This window comes from Fringilla coelebs (genome assembly GCF_963513975.1).
Source record: "Fringilla coelebs genome assembly, chromosome: 3".
Lineage (NCBI taxonomy): Eukaryota > Metazoa > Chordata > Aves > Passeriformes > Fringillidae > Fringilla > Fringilla coelebs.
In genome coordinates, this window is record NC_140030.1 from 53,782,386 (window position 1) to 53,805,234 (window position 22,849).

Below are 22,849 nucleotides of genomic sequence, written 5' to 3' on the forward strand. Positions count from 1 at the left end.
GTGTGTGGTGGGATTGAAGGTGGAAGCCTGCTGCTGTCAGCACAGGAGTGCCCTGGAGCAGCTGCTGTAAAGACGATGTGCACCAGGGCCATCAGCAGATCCCGGTGGTGTCCGGCAGGTGTGCTCTGGGCAAGAATCTGCCTCAGCTCCCTCAGGTGGCCAGACACAAGACTGAAAGGATGTGGCATGGATTACGTGAGGGACAGATATCACATTTCCTGAACAAGAACAGCTTTCATTAGGGACAACAGCAGGACACTTGGAAGTCTTTAAAAGCACCTACAAAGGCATATAGTGAAGCAAGTTTAAGCACCTGCAGATTTGGGAGCATTTTCAGACCACAAGTCCGGATTCCATGGTAATATTTTTAAAATCCATATTTTAAGAATCCAAATCCTGTACTGAAAGCAGCCCTGTTCCCCAAAATTCCTAGGCTTGCCCCAGAGCAATTTCTCAGAAATTGATACTTGGGATTTCAATTTTAAATATAAGACAGGAAAATATCCTATAAAGGGTATGAATCGGGATTATCTTATATGACAGAATATAAATAAATAACTTGATCATATCAATTATAAGAGTGATTATACGATAAGCACATAAAAATGCATATAGATATGTGACTCATTCCCCACAACATTCGTGTAAAACATTCCTCTTAATGGAAATAGACTTAAGAGACAGTTAATTTTCCTCTGCTTTTAAGGCTTGGGCACGTGACTTGGCCTCAGCTGAGCCTTGATAGCGGACTTAATGTAACACAGAATGAAATGCATTAGCCTGTGTTTCTCTAAAATGTCACAAGGGTAATAGCAAGAAAACCTTCTGATGCTCAGCAGCTAATTAACCCCCAATTAGTCAACCTTGCCCCTGAATATTGCTGACGCAGCCACATCAGTAAAATACAAATGGAATCAAATAATATCATAAAATTTTTACACTAACAAGTAGAAGTAAAGATCAGGATGTGGACTAATCTTTGCAAACAAAATTAAATTATCTCAACAGAGAGCAGAAAGGGAAAGACCCCTCAAAGTTAACATAAATGAAACATTTTAATATGATTAGAGGACATGCCAAATAAAATTTAATAGCTTGCTACATGAATCCCAGTAAGAAGAGCTCTCAGAAGAAAAAGGTCAAATAGTTTGTATTCATCACTATTATTCTCCCATTTCCCCACAGCTTACAATTTTCCAATCACACACATATACTATAGAGCAGTTGACTTTGAAGCACTGGAGTGGAAGTGTTATTTTGAAATCTACCTTCTGACAAACACCTTTCAGCATCATATTTCAGAGGCACTGTGAGAAAGTAAAATGAAATTACAATGGCTGAAAGGTGGTTCTGGGGACCCTATATCAAACAGGTCAGGTAGCTGAATGATTCAGGTCATGACTATCTTTTAAAAAAGACTCTGCCAACCCCAGAATTTTTTTAATTACACATCTATTGGCAAGCTAGGTGCAGGTAAGAAAAAAAATAGTGATGTTAAATGAATGTCACTCAGAAATGAACAGCTCTAAATACAGTGACACAATAAATATTCAACTAAAAAATTAAGTCTTGATTTTTTTTTTTACCTGATAGGTGCACCTTTGGCCTGTGCAGGTCTTAAGAGTACAGTTATTGTAGTAGCAGTTTCATTGAGAGATGCATCCACTCCTTCATAGTCTGGTAAAGTGGGAGCTGATTAATGTCGAGGGAATGAAAAGAACAAGAAACAAATCAGTGAAAGCTTTAAGAATTTTTATGAGGTTGTGGCTGCTTGGATCTAGAACAAAGAGACAATCTTTATCAGCCATGTGAGTATTTTTAAACAGTTTTTCCAGTTAGACACGTTCTGTTACTGTGGCATTAATGGGATTTAATGAACAAATGTAACACTATCCCTATCCCCTTCCAATCAAATCATGACACCTCTCAGCTTGAAACAGTTTTATTCAAGAAGGAGAGAAATAGAGGGAGGAGGTAACTGACAATAAAACCTAAACTACAATAAAACCCACATTTTTTGCGGCAATTTTTCTACCCTGCAAATAACTACAGTCACCATGTCAAAGCCCCAGCTTCTACCTTCTTGAACAATTTAAGAACCTTTCATATTTCCTCTTGAACATCATGGGAAACAATGCTAATATCAACCAGTGTGCAGGAAAATTGGACTTATATAGACATGCATCTGTGGGCCAGAACTGGATCAGGGAATCCATTCCCATGCCCATTCCTTTCAATGGACGGCCAAGCTGTTCATTAATCAGCTTCAAAACCACTATGAAAGAACAAAATCAAAGTCAAAACCAGAAGTAGTTCAGGAATTGATTCACTAATGGGCTGTCAGACTGTCACGCCTCCATGGCAGCAGTATTTGTTGTGGGTGGGATGGCTAGTGTTGGCAATTACTTCAACCATCCAGCTTTAATCTGCTGCCTGTTACAGTCCTCACTGGTAATACTGCTGCCGACTTCAGCCCCAGTGCAAGGAAAGAAACGGGATTTTCTGCGAACCAGAAAAGAATAGATTTCTAATAATTGCTAATTTTCCCTAAGTTTGAAAACTATCTGCATGTTTGTTTTTTCTAAATATGTGGCTGTATTCAACTGATTCACAAATCATTAATGAAGCCTGTATATGTCAAAATGAATTTTCAAAAAAAAGATGTTTCCTAGCAGCACATGAATCATTTAAGTCATAATAATTTTACAGTACTATATCAATTGGTAGAAGAGCTCTGAAAGATTAGAAGCCTTGCTTCATTAGTCCTAGATCCTAGATGAACACAAAACCCGCTCTTATATCAGGAAATAATTTTTAATAGAATTAATGTTTGTGTAATGTTAATTTTAAAATTACTGCTTACACCATGTTCACTAGAATCACAGTAACCACTTGTAAGCTTAGTTAAAAGGAATCATTTCAGCCCTCATTAAACTAAAGTTAGCATTTTCTGAAGCATGCATTGCTCCATATAAAGTACCAGTCATGCAGAGTAGAGCTAGACAACAGCTCAGCATAAAGCAAGATAGAAAGAACAGGCTGAAGTTCAGATACGAGGGGTGTCACAGCCTGCCTTTGAGCTTTTCTAGCATTGACCACGTCTTGCCAACTAACAAGATACATACTCTGTCTAGAAAGTTGTGCTATACTGGATTCTGGACAAAACTGACAAAATTTCTGTGTGGAAAAAGAGGGCATATCTGAAGAAGCCTGAATTCACTGCAGTCCTAAATAATCCAAACAGGTCGAGGAACTTTTTCTTCTTCTCAAAATACTGAAATATCAGACATGCTAGCAAGATATGTATATCTTTTCTTTCCCTTTTACTAAGAGGTTAGAAGACAAGTATGCAAGGACTACACCACTATAATATGTGAAAATTTATGAACTACACCACCATAATAAAATCTGAAAATTTATGAATTAGAATTTGTTGTGAAGAAACCCTTAAAACAACCTGAGTAAAATATCAGACTTCAAAACAATCTAATAGCTACATAAACAGAACAGAACACATCATTTGGTGTTTTTTTGGTGCATTGGTTGGGCTGTTTTGAAGGGACAGGGGTATGAGGAGTGCTAGTGCTTATGTGCTGGGGTGGAATTCCACAAACTGTTCCAGTTAGCCATGACAACTACAGCATTTTATTTGCTACATAATTCAAGGAGCTCTACCTTGAATTTTCTCACATTTTGATTTATGTGTGTGTTTTCAGGGGACTATGTGAACTGTATCCCACAAAAATCATAGGTGCCTTCTGTTACACTATTAATTTCTCTTTACAGGACAATCTGAGTCTCATTATGACAGATAATGAGGAAAATATCCTGCTTTGTGTTGTTTAAATATGTAAATAGCTGACTTTGATCTTTGCCAAGATCTAAAGTCACCATGTCACAAAATCAAGTTTCTCTGAATATAGCATTCACTTATCTTCCACCATCAACTGCATAAGCCACTATCTTACTTTTTGAGAATAACATTGAAATTTAACAAAGTAAAAGTACCAAAACATTTCATTTGACATAACTGTCTTCCAGAGTTTACAGTGCATTATTAAGACAAATAATTTCGAAGTTGGTGCACGGCAATAAATCAATAAAGGCACAAGGAAGCAGACCTATGTGAATCTGGCAAAAGAAATTCACACATTGTCCCAACTGCCCTGACCCTGTTACAGCTATGTGCTGCTAAGTCGTGTCACCTTCAGCAAGTCAGTAATTTTCTGCACCTGACTTTACTAACATGCAAAACAGATGCAGTTCTTAGTGACCTGTGGAGTGTTGACAGGCCTAATTAATTAAGGTTTACACAGCACTTCAAAATCTTTGGATGAAAGTACTGGATTACACAGAAAAAACTGTTCACAACTACAGCTGAGCAATTTTCACCTCATGCAAGGATTTATCCCTGAACGTATGCTGCCCTGTGGTGAGAAACATTTTAAGTGACATAATTTCTTAACATGGTAGGGTTTTTTTGGTTGGGGTTTTCTTAAGCATTTCACAATTTATCAAGCCATACAAAAATATTCAGAAGACATTTCCCTCCTCCCCACCCCCCCATCTTTCCTTTATGCTGTTTGTTTTTACCTGAGATGTTGGTTGTTACATTGATGGTGGTTGCTGGTCCAAACCCTTTGACGGTGCTTGCACGTATGAAGAACTGGTAGGTAGTGCCAGGGTGCAGGTGAGAGAAGACGTGGTGTGTGCTGTTCCACAGCTTGGATACTGTCTGTGGAGGTCCTGCCACCGGAACCGCGGGATCAAACGACTGTATACTGCTATAGCTCACCTGGGGAAACAACAATTTTTGCAACAGCTCTTAAAAGTTTTGGCACAAGGGATTTAGGTTAGCTTGGCTGGAAAGGAAACAAAAGACACATGCTGATCTAGCTACCCATTTATCTTGGGGATACCACAGAATCACATAATCATTCAGGTTGGAGAAGATCCTTAAGATCATTGATTCCAACCTATAACCCAACAGTGCCAAGTCCAGCACTAAACCAATGAGGATTTCATGTGTACTGTTGAAGAGTTTGCCTTACTCGAAAGGCTGTGCAGGCACCCTACATCATTACTGTCGGATGACACACTCCCTTGCTGGTTACAGAATCATCATGGAACACTTTGAGTTTCACAGTTTGATTTCTCTGTAGCTGCTCTCTCAGGGCTAACGTCACTGTTAATCCACTGCCTTTTGCATCTGTCTCCAACTAAAAGTTAAGGAAGCATTTATCTGCTTTAATCCTGTTCATCAACTGCTTTTACATAGCTTATGTATGGAAAATTTCACTGTTACGTTCCACAGAGGGGAAGTCAGCAAATGGCTGAGTGGGGTTGAACTGCCCACGTGGTTTAACTCACACTATCTCGTGAATTTAGTCTACATTAAATGAATAAATAGATAAATAGATGAATAGATAAATAGATAAATAGATAAATAAATAATTTTAAGGGGTTTTGTTTGGTTTGTTGGTTTGCCTTCCTATAATTCACTAATACGCAAAGTTATATCTTTTGTTCCTTTAAAAGAAGAGTGCTGGAAAGTGTGGTGTTTGTTGCTCAAAGCAGGTTGTGTTACCTGCCAACTTCCTGTGGAGGTCCCCAAATGGCTCATAAAGTAAATACACTAAACAGAATTCATATGGAGGCTTTCTTGAAAGGTGAAATCTAACAAAGCTAAAAAAAAACATTGCTCCAAATTTCATACCCATCTTACATTTCATGTAACCTTTGCTCCCAATGAAGAAAATTTTGTAGATCATGGCTTTGGAACGGTATATAGTAACAATAAAAGATATTTAAAGCACTTGACAGGAATGGACAGTTATACGCATGATAATTACAAATTTTGAGTATCTAACCACTAGAGAAAATCATGTATTCAGTAAATGAAAGGAGCATACTATTGAAGAGCTGCTTAAAGAGCATGAACATCCACGGTCAGCCACTTCCCTTGATGCACGTCCCTAGCCCCAGCAAATGCTTGTTCTGTGTTTAATGATTACCTCATACTGAGTAATGATGCCATTTGGATCCACAGGTTCCTTCCAGTTGAGGAAGATCTTATCTTCAAAAGGAGTTCCTTTCACTGATTTGGCAGGTATAGGGCCTGGCACTACAAACAAAATGGAAGTTTTAAAAATAGGAAATTTGAGACAGAAAAATTAAAGAGATGACAGAACATCCTATTAAAACCAAAAGTGAGTACGGGTCTATTTTTATTAATATTCATTTGCATGCAAAAGGCAACGGTAGAGTGTGTGAAAAAGCACTTCAAAGTGTATTTTGTCATTTGCAGTGGAGAGAGAGCATGAAGTTGAAACATTAACGTTATCCCCACATACGGTTTTCAAAACTCCATGCAAAGTCAAATTGTCTCACAGTATAGCCAGGGGAAACAGTTCAAGCTAAATTACAACTTCAGGGAACATCACTGAACTCTGTAATAAGCGTATCTTAGGACAAGGGCTACACGGTTCTAAAATTCTTTTAAATGGAAAAAAATCAAAGGAAAGGAAGGGTTTCTGTTACACAGCTTCTTCCAAAGGAGAGAAATTCTTACAAAACAGTTTTCAATCACATCTTCTTATGATTTGTTGTTTTAAAAGAAATCCTCGTTTAAAAGAGAGGGCTGAGCATGGGGAAACACACCAGCTCAGCTACCATTTCAGCCTTTGACCTCCTCATGTGCAGAAGGATCAAGACTGCTTACTTCAAATCTTTCCAATAAGAGATGTTTTCAAAGCTTTGAACTGAACAACACCAAGATCACCCTACTTTCTTTTTTTTTAAATGGAACCCTGGTGTAATATCCCCGGTGTAATAAAAAGTCTGAAATGTCACCTCAGGCCTCTTTGCCCAAGTGATTCACAGCACCTGGTAATCCCATCAACACCAGGCAAGAGCATTTAGTTATCTCTCATTACAGCTTACAAGATATTTCTGCCTACACATACAATTCCTTTTTATCAGAGCAGGTCACCTAGATTTGAACACACACATGCTGAAAGAAGGGGGTGAGCATAAGGGACTGCCTGGAGAAACTCTGAACCCAATGAAACACTTTTCCCCTCAAAGAGACAAAGCTGCTCAAATTTGCAGTTTTTCAATCTAAAATGTCATTTCTATTTAATATATTGACACATATTTCTGTCTCCTTCTAATAAGACTATTTTCTCCAATGCAACTTTCAGTGAGCCTTATGCATGACACTCCTTGGATATTCATTATCAAAGCAGGCTGAAGTTTTATAAAGAGCAAAAATAAATTAAAATCCAATGGATCAAAGGAAGTGCCAGGTGCTGTGCTAGCAGCAGAAAAGAGTGAGTGGTCTCTCACATCAGTGAAATTTATTTCAGTCTACATGCAAACTATAAATGATGATCTGACCCTCGGTGCAATCAACATAACTGGACACATTAATAATAAATTTAAGTAGTCAAAAAAGCCCAGAAGAAAATAAGTGAGAGCTTTGCAGAACATGTTCATCTAGCTGTCATAAGAAGGCTTAGGAGAAGTTAACTAAAATCACAGTCTGGTGCTTTTCTTCAGGGTCCCAGGACATACCAGGCAGTGGATGAAGGCTGACACGCAGTGACAGCCCCTCTGTGCTGTTTGTGTCATTGAGAGACTTCCTGTAGGCAATGTTTCGTTTTTCATGGGAATACCTACAGTATTTCCTCACATCTCAAATGAGATGTATGTATCAAATGAATGTACCCTGATCCACATGACATTTTCCCTGGGAGATGCATGCATGATTTTTTGTCTGTGCATGTACATCTGTGTTTGAGAAAGAACATGGGTACACACCAGGGCATGTACGCAGCGTATGAAATTTGACATTAAACCACACCAAAGTATGTGAGGTTAAAAGAAAACAGACATGATTGCTCAAAAACATGCAAAATACTTTTTGTGCGGTGCTTTAAAAAAGAAATGTTTCATATTCAGTTGAAACTGGGTGTAGGGCTCTACATTTGATGGTCGCATAAATCCTCCTACACCTTTGGTTTAAACACCAAGGTGGGAGAAGCCTCTAGGCTCATCTCATTCCATGACTCTTTTCTTCTCCTGTAATACTAAGTTTGATGCTTAAGGCAGCAGAAGCAATGTTAAAGTGACTGAAATTACGTGATCCCAGTTAGTTTCATGCTTCTCTTCCCTCTGGCATGGGAAGGTACAAGAACAGAAGCTATCACAGCAATGAACAGCTTGCTTGGAATCCCAGTTCAAAAAGGTCATAAAGAAAAAGAGAGCAAGCATCTAGAGAAAGAGAGCAGTAATTCCCACAAACCTCATCCATCCCCACAAATTCAAAAAAAATAATGTAGGGACTAACATAAATAATTTGAGAACTCAACTGGAATTAAAAGAAAGATAAATGAAAGATCAAGTGCCGAGAAAAAGGAATATAAATTAATATTAGTTTGAAGGACACATTTTGATGATCTGAGGTTTTTTTTCTTTTTTTCCTTTCAATTTTCCAGTTTAGCCACAGTAAAAATGTCTTTTATTTCCACTGCTTTACCAAAAGGGTAAAGGGAATGAGGAGAGTAGAAAAGCAGGAATAAGAGAATTTGCTTAAAGAACAGAATATCTTCAGATTAGTCAAACTAATTCCTTAGCATTCTCATTTGTTCTTTTATGTCTTTTTTATCGGGTCAGTATTTGTTACAAACAGAAGTATTAAAAAAGCCAAAATTAGTAAAAAAAACCTAAACAAGCAAAAACAAAACAAGAAAAAAAAACCAAAACAAACAAAAAAAAACCAACACCAAAAAAGAACAACAGCAAGGTAACCTGTTGGTAACACTACCCTGAAGACTCAAATGGCATTTCTCCACGTAGGCAGCCATTGCTGTCTATTCCCTGTAACACCCACCAAGACTCCAAGGACTTCAGAAATGCCTTAAACTTCACCTTTCCAAAACACTGTTAAGAGTCTTCTCTTGTGTAGTGGATTGACCTTGGCTGGATGCTAAGTGCCCAGCAAATTGCTCTCTCACTCCCCTTCCCAGCAGGACAGAGGAGAGAAAATAAGATGGAAAACAATTAGTGGGCTGAGATAAGGCAGACTACTAAAGAGGGGAAAAATCCGAAACAGCAAAAGTTTGCACATACATAAGCAAAGGGGAACATTTAGTCTCTACTTCCCACCAGTAAGCAGTGTTCAGGAGGCAGGGCTTCAGCACGTGCAGTGGTTGCTCCATAAGGCAAAAATTGTAAAATAAAGAATTTCACTCCATTCCTTCTCCCCCACTTAGCTTTTACATCTGAGCTGACATCACGTGGCATGGAATAGCCCTTCAGGTAATTTGGGTCAGCTGGCCTGGCTGTATCTCTTCCCAGGATCTTGGTACTCCTGGCCTCTTGCTGGGGGAGAATGCTGGGAGTCAGCCCTGCCGTGGTGACAGCCCTGCCCAGCAGCAGCAGAACCCCGGTGTGTTATCAGCCCCTTCCTGGGTACCACTGCAAAGGGCTGCTGGGGGAAAATGAGCTCCAGCTTAGCCAGACCCAATACACCTTTGTATGATATTTAGCAAGGACTTGGGTCAAAACTAGCCAGGTAAATGTCATCCCTGTGTTGATAATAGCTTTCAGAAAACTCCTCACAAACAGCAGCAAAAGCTTTCTTCAGGCTTGTGTGAGCATTTCGAGAAGCTCCATCACTCACCACAGCGCATTTTTGCTGACTTCCCAGCTCCCATTCTTCTCCTACACTAGCTCTCACTCTTTCCTTTGGACTTACAGACAGTTTACACTTAAATCAAAACACACGAGACTATTACAAGTGTGTTAAGGTGAAGTATGTTACTTAACATAATCATCTGAATCATTCAAAAAGTATAAGTAGCTGCTAGAGGAGAAGAACTCAGACCTTTTGGCCTCTGCACCTACCCTTGAAAAAGATTCTGATCTGCTGACCTTGTGAAGTGTGACCCCACCATCTCTCAGCGACAGCAACACTAAACACACTTTCTTTCCCATGCATTATTCTATGCTAAACTTAAGTCAGGATTTACATTTTCTGAAGAAGTGAAATAATTTAGGTGGGTTTAACTACATGGATATCAGAAGAGATTTTGTATTTAAGCAAAAACAAACCTAAACAAGCAAAATAACAATAAAAAAGTATACAAACATAAAATGCCTATACATGAAAAAGTAAGATAAAACTAATTCAAAGGGAATCTCAGCAAGATTTTATAGTGCAAACAACACAAGCTCTTCTTTCATGATTTACATGCATCTCCAGAGCTCTTTTAATAAAACTATATATTCATATAGTGAATAGCTGATAATCTTTTCTTCTATATGCATGTGGGATGATGGACTTTACAAATACTATGCATAATGAAAGTACAAACCATCAATCTGACATCACACCAATTCATTTTAGACCAATATATTTGCATTAAATTATGTCACCATCACAAATAAATTGTTATTCACAAATAGTGTCACTTAAATGTTGTTCTACATGGACTTAACAGGAAATTAATATTACAATACATTACTTCTGGAAAAACAATGTATTAACTGACACCAACCACTATAAAAATGAATTTATATTGCTTCAGTTTTCCTGCTACAAAATAATGAAAGTGTACGTAAACTGTATTTTTATTATTATTATACTCCGTGAAAGCCATGCACAGAATTACTATGTTCTCTGGCAAAAGTTATGTGCAGAAATAGATAGGGTTATATTGGGAAAAATTCCTTTGTTTTAATCAAAAGGGGCAGTATATTAGCAGCAATCTTACAGCAAGTAGAATGCTCATTTTCAGGAGATAGTGACAGTTATCTCTCCTACTGTTCAAATGTTACCAGAAACTAAAATGGTTCACCTTTCCATTGGCTTCTTCTGAGGGATTTGCCACTTTTACTTTACACTTTACTACAGCTGGAGACTAAGTTTTAAATAAAAGCAAATTTTATCTATTAGAAAGGAAAAACAAAACCTGCTCTTACTGGTCTTTACCATAAGAGCATTTGCAGAAACGGTGGTGACAAAAATTACTTCTTTGGAAATCACTCAAATTGGACTATTTGCAGTAAAGAGCAAAATACTATTGAATGTCATTGGGAAAAAACCCTGATTTTATATGGACAGTGGGGTGCATGCTCCACTAGACATTTCCTTTCCAGCCCCAGTGACATATTTTAACCCAAGCCAGCAACTAAGCTCCACCCAGCCAGTTGCTCACTCCTCCCTCAGCAGCTGGATGGGGCAGAAAACAATGAAGAAAATAATAAGAGCAACGATAAAAGAATTAGAATATATGTAACAAATTCTGTGCATTGCAATTTCTCACCACTCACAGACTGATGCCCAGCTGTTTTCCCAGCTGTGAACCCTGGCCAGGTTTCTCCCCAGTTTATACACTGAGCATGCTGTTCCGTGGTATGGAACGTCACTTTGGCCTGCTTAGGTCAGGGTCTGGCTGCATCCCCTCCCAGCCTCCTGTGCCTTCTTGCTGGCAGGGCATGAGAAGCTGAAAAGTCCTCAACTCAGTATAAACACTACTTAGGAACAACTAAAATATCAGTGTTTTATCAACATCATTCTCATTCCAAATCCAAACCTCAGCACTGTACCAGCTGCTAGGGAGAAAATTAACTCTATCCCAGCTGAAGTCAGGACACACATTTAGGCAGTATGCAAGCAATTTCACTCTTCCTGTTTTTTTTGTCTTCTAATTATAACATTTCCTCTTCCTCTGCTGTTCCCCAGAGTGGCAAGCCTGCTGGAGCTCTCCCAGGAGCATGAGTAATGATTGGACAGTTGGTGTCTTAACCCTGCATCATAGCTCTCAATATCTCTGCATGGGGCAGAATGAGCCGCAGACTCTGAAAGATCAGGGGACCTCATTTGTGTCCAATGAGCACATGCTTTGCCCCAGACCAAAGCTCTCTTATACTTTAAGCCCCAAAATGGATTCTCCTATTCCAAGTGATCCTTTTCAATTAGTTGTTTGCCTACTGTTGGATGACACACTCCCTTACTGGTTATAAAATCACCTTTGAACACTTTGAGCTACGCAATTTGCTTTCTCTGTAGCTGCTCTCTCAGGGCTAATGTCACTACTCCTGTTAATCCACTGCCTTTTGCATCTGTTTCCAATTAAAAATTAAGGAAGCATTTATCTGCTCTAATCCCATTCATCCAGTGCTTTTACAAAGGGTCCCTCTGAGTTGGCAGCGCTCTGGTCAACAGGCAGCTCCAAGAACATGAGCACGCTGATGATTCATGCTAAGTGATAAAATCACTGCTGGTAATTGTGCTTTGTCTCAAAGTGCCAAACACTGCCTTTGTCCAGCATGTATGCAGCCCCAGGTTGCATGAGCCTTCCTCTACTTCTTTTATCAAATTCTTCAAACAGTGTCCATCTTCTGTACAAGCCATGAAAAGCACTGAGTCCCTGTCATAGCACAGATAATGCCAAGTGCCTGTGTACTCAGAAGAGCTTTTCCCAAACTTCCAAACTAAGTAGCTGTGTGGTTTCTCCCCAAAGTGAAAGATGTTTAGCTTTTAAAACATGCACAAATTTTCCTGTTTTCATCCTCTTTTTGCAAAACTTTTTTAACAGTGTCTCATTCAGGGGTTTTATTTTTACATGGAATACAACTTCCTGGAAGTACTTTAAAGATTAATTCCATCTTCCCATGCTAAACAGAAATACGGAAACTACCAACTGTTCCGATCTACCTCTGGTCAATAGAAAGACTGTTTTCAGACTGTCATGGTTTTCCTGGGGTTTTCTATCTTGCAGATATTGAATTACAAGCTATTAAAACTTTTCTCATTGGTCAGCCATGGCTCCAAAGATCTGAAGCACACAATCTTACCTCATTCTTCTACTAATTGTGTCTTGAGTTAATTCTGTTCCAGGTATCATATGCAACTGAGTTAACAATCAGCATTCTGACAGATCTGACCATTTCTGAGAGACCCCCAGCCCAACTGCACAGCCTTACATAAATGTGAGCCTTTGTGAAAGACAGAGATCCTTCCTGTCTCACAGAAGAGCCTCAAAAAGTCCAAAGTCCTCTGCTTTTAGAAAATCCTAGAAGTTCAGAAAAGTGTAAAGATCCTAGCAGAAGGGAGGAATTGACATGAAAGATGTAGTGAGATGAAAGAAAAGGTTAAAACATAACAACAACTGAAGAGACAAATGGGACAGCTTGGAAGCATGGGGAAGTATGACGAAAAACAGAAGATGAGGGCAAAATGGTAGAGGTGAAGAGAGACAGGAAAATATGGCGTAGGCATCTCAAACTCCAAGAGTCTATGAAGTTTTTGCTTGTTTAGCAGTACCTTGTGAAAAAAAAAAACCCAAACCACAGCATTGGAAAGAATTCCACTCTACAGAAAAACTAACCAAAATTTAATTATCAGTTGTCATCTGGAGTATTCAAAGTTTATATTTACGTAAAGTATACAACGTGAGTGCACAGTTTCAGATAAACATGTCATCAGGGGCTATTTCTAGCTAATGTTATTTGCAAAAATGCAAGCAACACTCTATTTCCTCTATATTCCTTCTCCAAAATGAATCACTGATAATGCCTCCATGATATAATTAAAATTATGCTTACTCTAGAAACCTGCAAAACCCATGAAAACCATGCAGCTTCATCTGACCACACATGAAATGTAGGGCACAGAATCACACACATAATTGGACTTCTCATCTTCTTAATCTAAGTCCTACTTTAGGCTTCAAACTGTGCTTGGAAATAGTTTCAGATACTTGATCACTGAGACTGGAACTAAATTAGCATTGTACACATAAGCAGTCAGCTACAGGATTTAGTTTACTATTGCTATGAGAGCTCAAGGAAAGACTCGGGTGTGAACTTCTCAGTATTGTACATTGTCTGCAAGCCCCGAACTTTGAAGTCATGGCACAAAGGACTTTGAAGTCATGGCACATAGACTTTCAATCAATCAGTAACCCAAAATTAAAATCTCAATATTTTTTCACAGAGTAAAGCTCACAGGAGGCTGTTTTCAGGTCACAAGCATTATTACCAACAACTAAATATAGATACCTTTTAAAATGTATTAGTCCCTCTGTGAAAACAACATCTGCTTCAATCAGTTCACCCTGGCAACTTCTGTTCTCTGGGAGAGGCTTCTTCCATATTACACTGCTTATGACACCAAAGCCACCTCAACTCGAGTTCACTAACATCACACTGGTGTGTTAGCTTGAGACCAAAACTTACTTGCCTTATGTGCACCATTTTCCAAGAAAAATCCACCACAAAACCAGGAGATAAAGTTTTCACTTGACTCTGCTCCTGACAAGTACTGACACAGTGACCATCTGCCATCTCCACACATCTAACAAGACAAAGGTTTCCATTGGAAACCACAACCTTTCTTGAAAACCCAGGTAAAAAGGAAAATAAATTTTCCATAGACTTAACAATATCACTACTACTCTTTTTAAGTTCAAGAAAAGTAGCAACCATACAGTACTTGTCAATAAGTCTTCATATGATGCATCTATGTGTCTACAGTTTTCTACAGCTCCTCATATTCTACCTATTTAATAATTTTTTCTTTTATTGCAACAGTAAATATATTCCTCTTTTATTTCGCATGAAATTGAAAATGTATGGAAAAACAGCAGTACCAGACTCTAACACTGACTGTTATATAAAGCTGTATTTCCCCTTCATTTATTTTGCAGGCAAGTAAACACACTAGCTATTTCAATTTTACCTTTTTGTTTACCTACAGTCTTACATAAGTCCAAGTATTCTATTTTTTTTTCCTATGGAAGTATCTATTTAAATTTTGATGTTGTCAGTATTTTCACAAAATGTAAACATAAGAAAAAGAAACAAAAACTGGTTTTGTTACCACATTTTAAATATTATTAGGGAAAAGTATAATTTTTTATTTTCATATCTTTGTTACCAAAATTCATAGTCTAACCTCTGAATGTGTCACCATTAACATGTCTACATCTATTGTTTATTTTTTCACAACTGAGGTAAATTCAACGGTCTTGTTGAAACTTTGTTGAAAGCATTTTAAGAGGAACCACAGAATATCTGGAGTTAGAAAGGACCCATATGGATCACTGACTTAATTTCCAAGTTGCCAAAATAATACTTTAATTCGATAGGGGGCTTTCAAATAGTTAACAGATACTGTATTCTGAGACCTGCAACATAAATTTTTGCTCAAATATATTTACTATATAGGTTTAAAATCTTGAATGGAGTCTTTAAGCACTGAACTCAATATTTAAATATTATATACAGAATTAATTTTCAAATACTATGCCTAATACTATGAAGAAGTCTTAACACCACCATGTGTTTCTCATCACCTGCATTAACACAGTATTTGAAAGACTGGGAAACCATCCCCCTTTTTCTGGAGAGAAAGAGACACAGAGAGAGATCCGGTTTGACTTGTGCTGTGTGGACAGTTTTGGCTACATATGCAGGGTGACAGCTATAATACCTTCACAGCTGCCATTTTGGGGCTAATTAATACAATAATAGAAGAGAACTTCCACCCTTCATGATACATATCGCAACACACAAAGTCACTTCCTTCCACTTGCCTAGACCGGACTTGGATGTAATTTCCACAAGAACATTAAACTTACCATCTTCATCAGTCTGGATAATGGTCTCCTCGCTTTCCTTCCTCCCTTCTGGGTTGGTTAAGATCATCTTGAGGCTGACATTTGTGTAGGGAGGCAGACGATCCACAACGTGCTGAGGTGCTTTGGGGTCCATGTCCAAGCAGTCTGCTTTGCTCTCGTTGTGCCCGCAGAAGTAGTGGTAGCAAATAGTGACATTGAAAGTATGGCAACGAGTGATGTTGTAACCCAGAGACTCCCAGTCCACAGCGATGTGTCTGGCCTGGATCTCAGCAATCTTCAGTGTTTTCGGTGTTCTCATGGGTTCTAGAAAATAGAGCATAATGAAGAAAACAGTGTTAACATTCTTCATCTGGCACTGAACTGTAGCTTGTAGATGGTGCATTCAGGAATGTGAGAGCTAAGGAGGCACCCAACAAACAGGCAAGTATCACCCTTAGCACAGGAGGAGAAAACGCTCCTTAAAATTTTTTACTTCATTCCTCTTTGTCCTGTCTTTGCTGACTTTAACCAGTGATACAGACAGAAATAGTGAGGAAAAAAAATAGTTAATTATCAGTGGAGCAATTCAAAGCAATTGAGAATACAGGCAACAGATGCAAGAAGAGTGACCAAAAGGCCATCCAGCTGTCACTACTGGCTTCCCTTCTTGATTTCCCCCTTACCCTTTTCCTTTTTTTTACCTGTGTAAATTAGACAATACATCATAATGGTAAAGAGTGAACATTTACTACATCATGATTTATCATGCCGCCAAGCAACGCTGTATACTAATTATACTAATTACCTTACTAAACTAGCAGTTACAAAAACGATGCAGATATTAATTAGTGTTTATTATTTTAGTAATGAAGCTCTTCATTCAAGCAAAACCCCTTGGAAATAGCACAAAAATGTGCTTTGGGATATTCACATTGTATCCTGAGTCCTTCAAAACCCCAAAACCATGACTACTCTGAGCAGGTAATCTCTGACCTGCTCCCAAGCTCAGCTGCTCTCCCCATGTGCATTTGCACCAGCAGAGTACATGATGCTCCCCAAGCTGTCATCAATCTTTTGCTGTCCCTCCAGTGGATTCATTCCTCATGCAAGAGTAACTTTATTGTTGAACTTAATTAAAATGATTACACAATGAAAATCATGACCATGTCTGTATATACAAGAGTTTCATTGAAAATATACCCCGCTAGTACATGCTTCCCCATCAGAGAAAATAAAGCCTGTGAGTGATACAGCTTCAGACTTGTGTCCTTGCTGGTTTAAGGTCAAAACAGTCAAGATTGTTCAAGGAAGTGAAATACAGGATTTCTCTTTCTGAGTATAACTGTTCTTTGTAACTTGCATGAGTTCCAACGAGGCAAAAACCAGCCAAATGCACAGATGGTATATTGAAATAAGGAAATGTGAATCAGTGTAATGTATTCAGCATGCAGTTTGCCAGACAAACTGCAAACATTTAGTTTCAAACATCAAAACAATGGAATTCTAAATATAACATAAAGGTAATCCTAGCAGCATGATGAATGTTAAGGATTAAAAATTACACTTATTTGTTGCCACGATCTATCCTTTTTTCATTTTGAACAAGCACATGTATTACCTTTGCCATTAAGTTTCTTTATCATATATACAGTGAAAAATGCAATTAAATAAGAAGACTTTCTGGGTAGTAGCTCTCTGAACATAGTGTACTGTAACAATAGAGATTTGAAACGGAAAGATAGCATTGAAAAAGTCCTTGAGAGATAAGAGACTTGAAGAGAAGGAGAAAAACAGGGTTTTATAGAAAAAACAGTGCCTGCTTTAGCAAGTAGAGAGAGGTGTGAGGTGGTCATCGAAGAAAAAAAGTAGCAACAGAGTAGATCTTCTGAAGGAGCCGATAAGGGTGTTCCAAGAATGAGTATTCTCTTGGATACTGCAAGCACTTGAGGAAAAACTGAACACACTCAAGTGCCACAAAGGAAGAGAACTGTTAAGACAAATACATATATACATACATGTTTATATATATATATACAAAATCAGCCCTTTTCTTGTATGAATGACAGTGCAAAACTTAGTTATACATACTCTGATTTAGAGTTTGAGGCCTAGAAGACTAAACATATCCTTCACCAAGGAAATGTGTTATAGGCTAAGTTTTCCTTCTGAAATGGAATGATTTTTCTCATTTTAATAATTTCCTCTTTGTTCTCCTACTCCAGTTTGTGCTTTCAACCACTCCCACTAGAGATGGAATTCAAACCTGAATTCAAAATTTATTGGAATTAAAACAACATAACACCTGGTGTCTGACCATGCATGAAGTCTGAAACTCAATAGTTTGAAGCCAACCAATCAGCAACAGAAAACATTTTCATCTTGCATCTCTCATGACAAGACTTAAACTGCATTTATACTTTGTTGCACAGCACTTTAAAGAGAGAAGAAAAAAAGATAAAAGCTTTGTTAAACTTAAAGAAAAATTATTTTACAATTCTATGCAAATTTTACAAATGTGTCACAGCATCAGAGGAGATATTGAAAAGCATCCTTTATTCACCTGTCAAAAAGGAAAGAATGAAAGACAGAGTGTGATCTCGCTTTCTCGCAACTATTCCCTTCTTTGGCAGAAATTAAACAACTTCTGCAATATTGAGATTGTAATTAAAGTCTGCAGAGTCTCTCAACAGCTTTAGTAAACTCTGCCAACTGTCCCACTGCTCCTAAAACGATGCTTTAAAAACACAATTTTACTCTTTCTTCTGGGCAACGTTCATCTTGGGAATCTCTAGAGGTAAAGACCAATTGTTTTAAACTACCACACCACAAAGTCTCCATCTGTAACACCTCAGTAAAAAGCAATCTTCGAATAATTACTTTTCTCAGATAAAACACTATTGAATTTTTGAGTAGGCTTCCTAAAGATCTCAACCATCTCATTAAGAACAGCTTTGATCTTGATGGGAGCAAATAGTGTTCATCTCCCTTTTTTTCCATTTCCCATCACAATTTAGGGTTTGCGTTTCACTGAAACATTTTAGTCCTACAGGGATTTTATTTCAACTAATGCATTTTCTTCTGATTTCTTGATAATCTTTGAGTACTGCGAATCCCAATCAATTCAATTCACGCCTTATCTTCCCAGTTTTCTTCCCATCTTTCCTCTTTAGGTCACATCTAGAACTTTTATCCAAAATACATGGACTTCCAAGCACATGAGTTCTTACTTTGTTGAATTACCCGTGTCAAAAAGGCACCCTATGACAAAGAGAGAAGGAATAAGATGTCTCAAAATACCTGTTCAATCCCTAACCTGTCCACTGGAGTGTCAAAAATGATGGCAGAAGGAACTTAATATTTTTCAAACATTAATTTACCAATTACCCCCGTGAGACATGTCAGTGGTATTAAAACTTTTCTGTGAAGATAAAGAGGCACAAAAAAGGTTAATAGCTTGTTCAGGGCTACAAAGCAAATTCCTGCCAGGGCTGCCAGAAAGCTGAACCCAACTGCCAGGTCACTGGTGGCCATCAGACACCTAGCTGCAGCAATTCATAGAGATCACGTGCAATGTACGTACCAATGCTTGCACCCAAATTCTAACTCCAATCCTACACTCCAGTCCTTTTTTAGAAAGAGGTTTGGTGGGGTTTTTTTCTAAAGGTTTTCTTAGAACAAGTTTGAAAAAGCATAACAGTGCCCATACACTAATTGAATATCTGAGCATAAGGACATGTTAATTAAAAAACAATAATTTGGCTTATTCTTTTAGAAAGATTTCTTGATTGAGAGCTTCAAATTTGAATGAAACAGCTTTTTTTTTTTTGGTTTTGCATTAAACCTTGCATTTAAAATTTAAATTTTTGGGAGATGATATTCTTTTTTTTTTTTTCCCTAGTCTTTTTCTCCATCAGACAAAAGGCTGGAGGGAATTCTTTTGTGGTCACAGCAGAAAGTATGCAGGACTTCTGTTGTTGCAGGAAATTCAATATCCTGTGACTGCATCAAGCTCTTAGATATGAACATCCTGACTGGCAGAATTAGATCTTCAAACAGAAACCCAGCAACAAAGCATATGGAGGATTTGGTGGTGGTGGTAAGGTTGACCTTTAAATTCTCATGAACTCCTCTAATGATTACAGGCTCCCTTCTGCCAGACCTTCCCTGTCCATGGGCTGCTGCTATCACCTTCCTCCCATTTCCACCTCTACTTACTGCCAGCTTTTCCCTCTGCCCTTTGCTTTTCACACCTGGCAATACCCATCTCTGTTATCCACCTCCTCCTCACCCCTGCTTTGTGTCTTGGCCCAAAATACTACCCAGTGATGTCTGACTCAGATTTATTATCCAATCTGACTGGTTTTAGCCTCATTGAATACAGAGGCATTGGAAGAAGGCCAATTCTCTACCAAAACAACAGAAAAAACAGAATTATAAGAGATCTCTACGTTTGTACAGATTACTAAGTCCTCAATCCTTATCCAGAAGCCATGTAAAAGAATTACATGCATGTGGCACACAATCACAACAATTTCTGGATCAAAAAGATTTAACCCAACCTTATGTGATAAAATAAAGAACACTTTAGTAATTCTCCAAAGGTTAACAATAGAGGGATAGATGGTGAAAGAGACAGAACCTGTTGACCCCATACAACCTCTCAACTGCAGGATGATTTAATAAGACTCTCCAGATAACAGATAAAATGAAATTCAATTTCTTTAGTGCTTGATAAGCAACACGTGATATGACAGGTCAATATCAAGCCTCTTTGTAGAGATTATCTTCACTTATGGGAGATGGGAGTGAAAACAAAAGCCTTCACAGCTGCAGAAGCAGCAAGGTGAGAGCATGCATTTCCTCAAAACCTCTTTCTAATGATAATGCGTATTAGCCTGCTGTCAGTCAGACACAGATGTCCCAAAAGCTGTGAAAAAATCCCATATAAAGAGGCTAGCAAAGTGTGACATGTGCTCTGCTTTTGCTGCCTTCCCTCAGAAATCCTTAATATTGACTGTAAGACAGTTTAATTTCCACATACCTGGCAGAGGTGGGAGAATTAGATCTTCTGATAAGCAAACCAGAATGCACATTTGTTCACAAGAAATGGAAGACAACTGGACAAGTTTTAAAGCACAAACATTTCAGATAAAGATGGTGCTTCTCAAAAGCCAGCATCTCCTGTTTCTACACTGTCTGTGTATTCAATTCTTTAATTGGTGTTGGCTTTTGGATCCTTCCTCCACCTTGAACTCTTTCTAGTCTGTCATTTCACTGAGGAGCTGACTTCCAATTTCTGCTTTAACCACATTGACTGAAATTCATATCAAGTTTAAAAGCAAACCAGGTGGCCTTCATTGGTGACACTGGAGGTGAAAACTGGACTTGGAAGGTGTGATAATTTCTGCATTTGAGGGAACCACGGAGAGATGTAAGGCTTATGTTAAATGAAAACTCTCATATAGAAAAGCGAATCTATGACTGTTATTTAAAAAGTACAGATAATAACCCCACAATTTAAAGCACACTGTTTGTCACTAAGACTCCTTTAATTATCTTGCCTTTTAAAACAAAAACTACCTAGACAAAAAGAAGCCCTTATATTTCTTCCAATATTCTCAGTCTGAACAGCCACTGGAATTTCCCAGACTTTTCTTCTATGAGAACATGAGCCTCCTTGTCCTGTGGCTTCGCCCGACCTTTCCAGGGCAACTGTTTCATTGGCATGTGGGAAATAAAAGAGGATTATTCTAAGATATCACCGTGGTTGTTGCTCCTTTTTCAGTTCATGCAAGGTCCTATAAAACCAAATGTTCCCAAAACTCAAAGGAAGAAAAAAATTTACGGTCCTGTTGCTGTGAAGAATTATTCGGAAAGACCCCCGAGAAGAACCTTGAAGAAAGGTAAGAGGGAAAAGAGCTGAAGGAAGCACAACCCACACAGGAATAGCTGTCAGAAGTGCAGTAAGAAAACAGTAAACAAACGTTTCTTGCTTGCTCATTTCGGCTGCATTGCTCTCAATTATTACTTTTGTTATTAGTAAATGATGAATCAGGCAGAAAGGATTTTTTATATAGCTACTAAATTCCTCACATCATAAACTTGGTTAGGACTGCTGAACAGAGAAGTTTATGACTCATTAAAAAGCACCAAACTAGAATTAAATATTTCAAGACACAACCATAGCCTCAGCAAGAACTATGCACATCAACTGTGATCACTTCTGCACTTCTGGGGGTAATGTGCTGTTGTCAAAGGAGCAAACTGTAATTAAGTTATGTTATGAACAAAGCTAATAAAAATCCCTAGGTAAGGTAAGCTGTACTAGAATATCCATGATGAAGCCCCTGAGTTTCAAGGATTATTAACCTACAAGTCCAAGAGAATTTAGTTCAGATTAACTCCCAATAACTCCATTATTTAACAATATGATGATAATACAGGAAGATCCTTCAGACATCCCAAAAATGCCATGCATTTCAGTCTGATTTTCATAAACCAGTCCGTGTGACAGAATAATTCTTGCCATTTCAATTCAAGTTTCTTGTCTGTAACTGGCAGATTTTTGACAATTTCCAAGTTGAGTTAAAGACAGCTTTGAAGTAAAGGCATAAAATAATTACCAGAATTGGCCCCAGTTCTTACTACATAGTGATAGTAGTTCATTAACTACTTATCTTTAGTCAGGTACTCTCTTCTTCCAACACCCTGACGTGTATTCCAATCCAAAACCATACCACATTATATTACCAACTGGATCAATATAGATGCAGGATGATATAAGGCATCAATATGCCCTTGTCATACGTTATTGGAATAAAATACTATTCGATTGTTGGAGTACCTAAACTCCCTCATTCTCAGAATATACAAAAAACCAGGACATCTGTCATGTAGATAAATGTAAGTTGGAAAGTCTAACTAAGCTACTTGCTGGTAGCATCTTTTGTTTGGTTGCATTGATTTTATTTGTTTTGGGCTTTTTTTTTTTACTGTTGGTTTGTTGTTTTTTAAAAAAAATTGTTTCACATCAGCATTTAAGACACCTGATTTTAGGCAGCCACATTTGAAAACTCAGGCCTTCAATCCTTTTAAACTTAGAAGCATGAAGAAATAGTGAACACCAAAGGAAGTGAATGAAGTTGACAGAAGTAGCACAATTTGAAGTCTTTTCTGCAGTCTGACAAGAAAGGAAAAAATTAATGGGTACATATTCCCAT

At 38.1% G+C, this 22,849-nt stretch overlaps 1 protein-coding gene across 2 annotated transcripts in view; it reads right to left on the reverse strand.

Annotated features, from left to right (window-relative positions):
- PTPRK (protein tyrosine phosphatase receptor type K) overlaps positions 1-22,849 on the reverse strand; it is a 374,688-nt gene that overhangs the window by 75,028 nt on the left and 276,811 nt on the right. For both annotated transcript variants that reach the window (XM_084201677.1, XM_084201678.1), the window contains exons 8-11: positions 15,651-15,953; positions 6,015-6,124; positions 4,594-4,795; positions 1,587-1,692 (exon numbers count right to left, since the gene is read on the reverse strand). In XM_084201677.1, the coding sequence (XP_084057803.1) occupies positions 1,587-1,692; positions 4,594-4,795; positions 6,015-6,124; positions 15,651-15,953 (721 nt within the window). The remainder of the gene's footprint in view (positions 1-1,586; positions 1,693-4,593; positions 4,796-6,014; positions 6,125-15,650; positions 15,954-22,849) is intronic.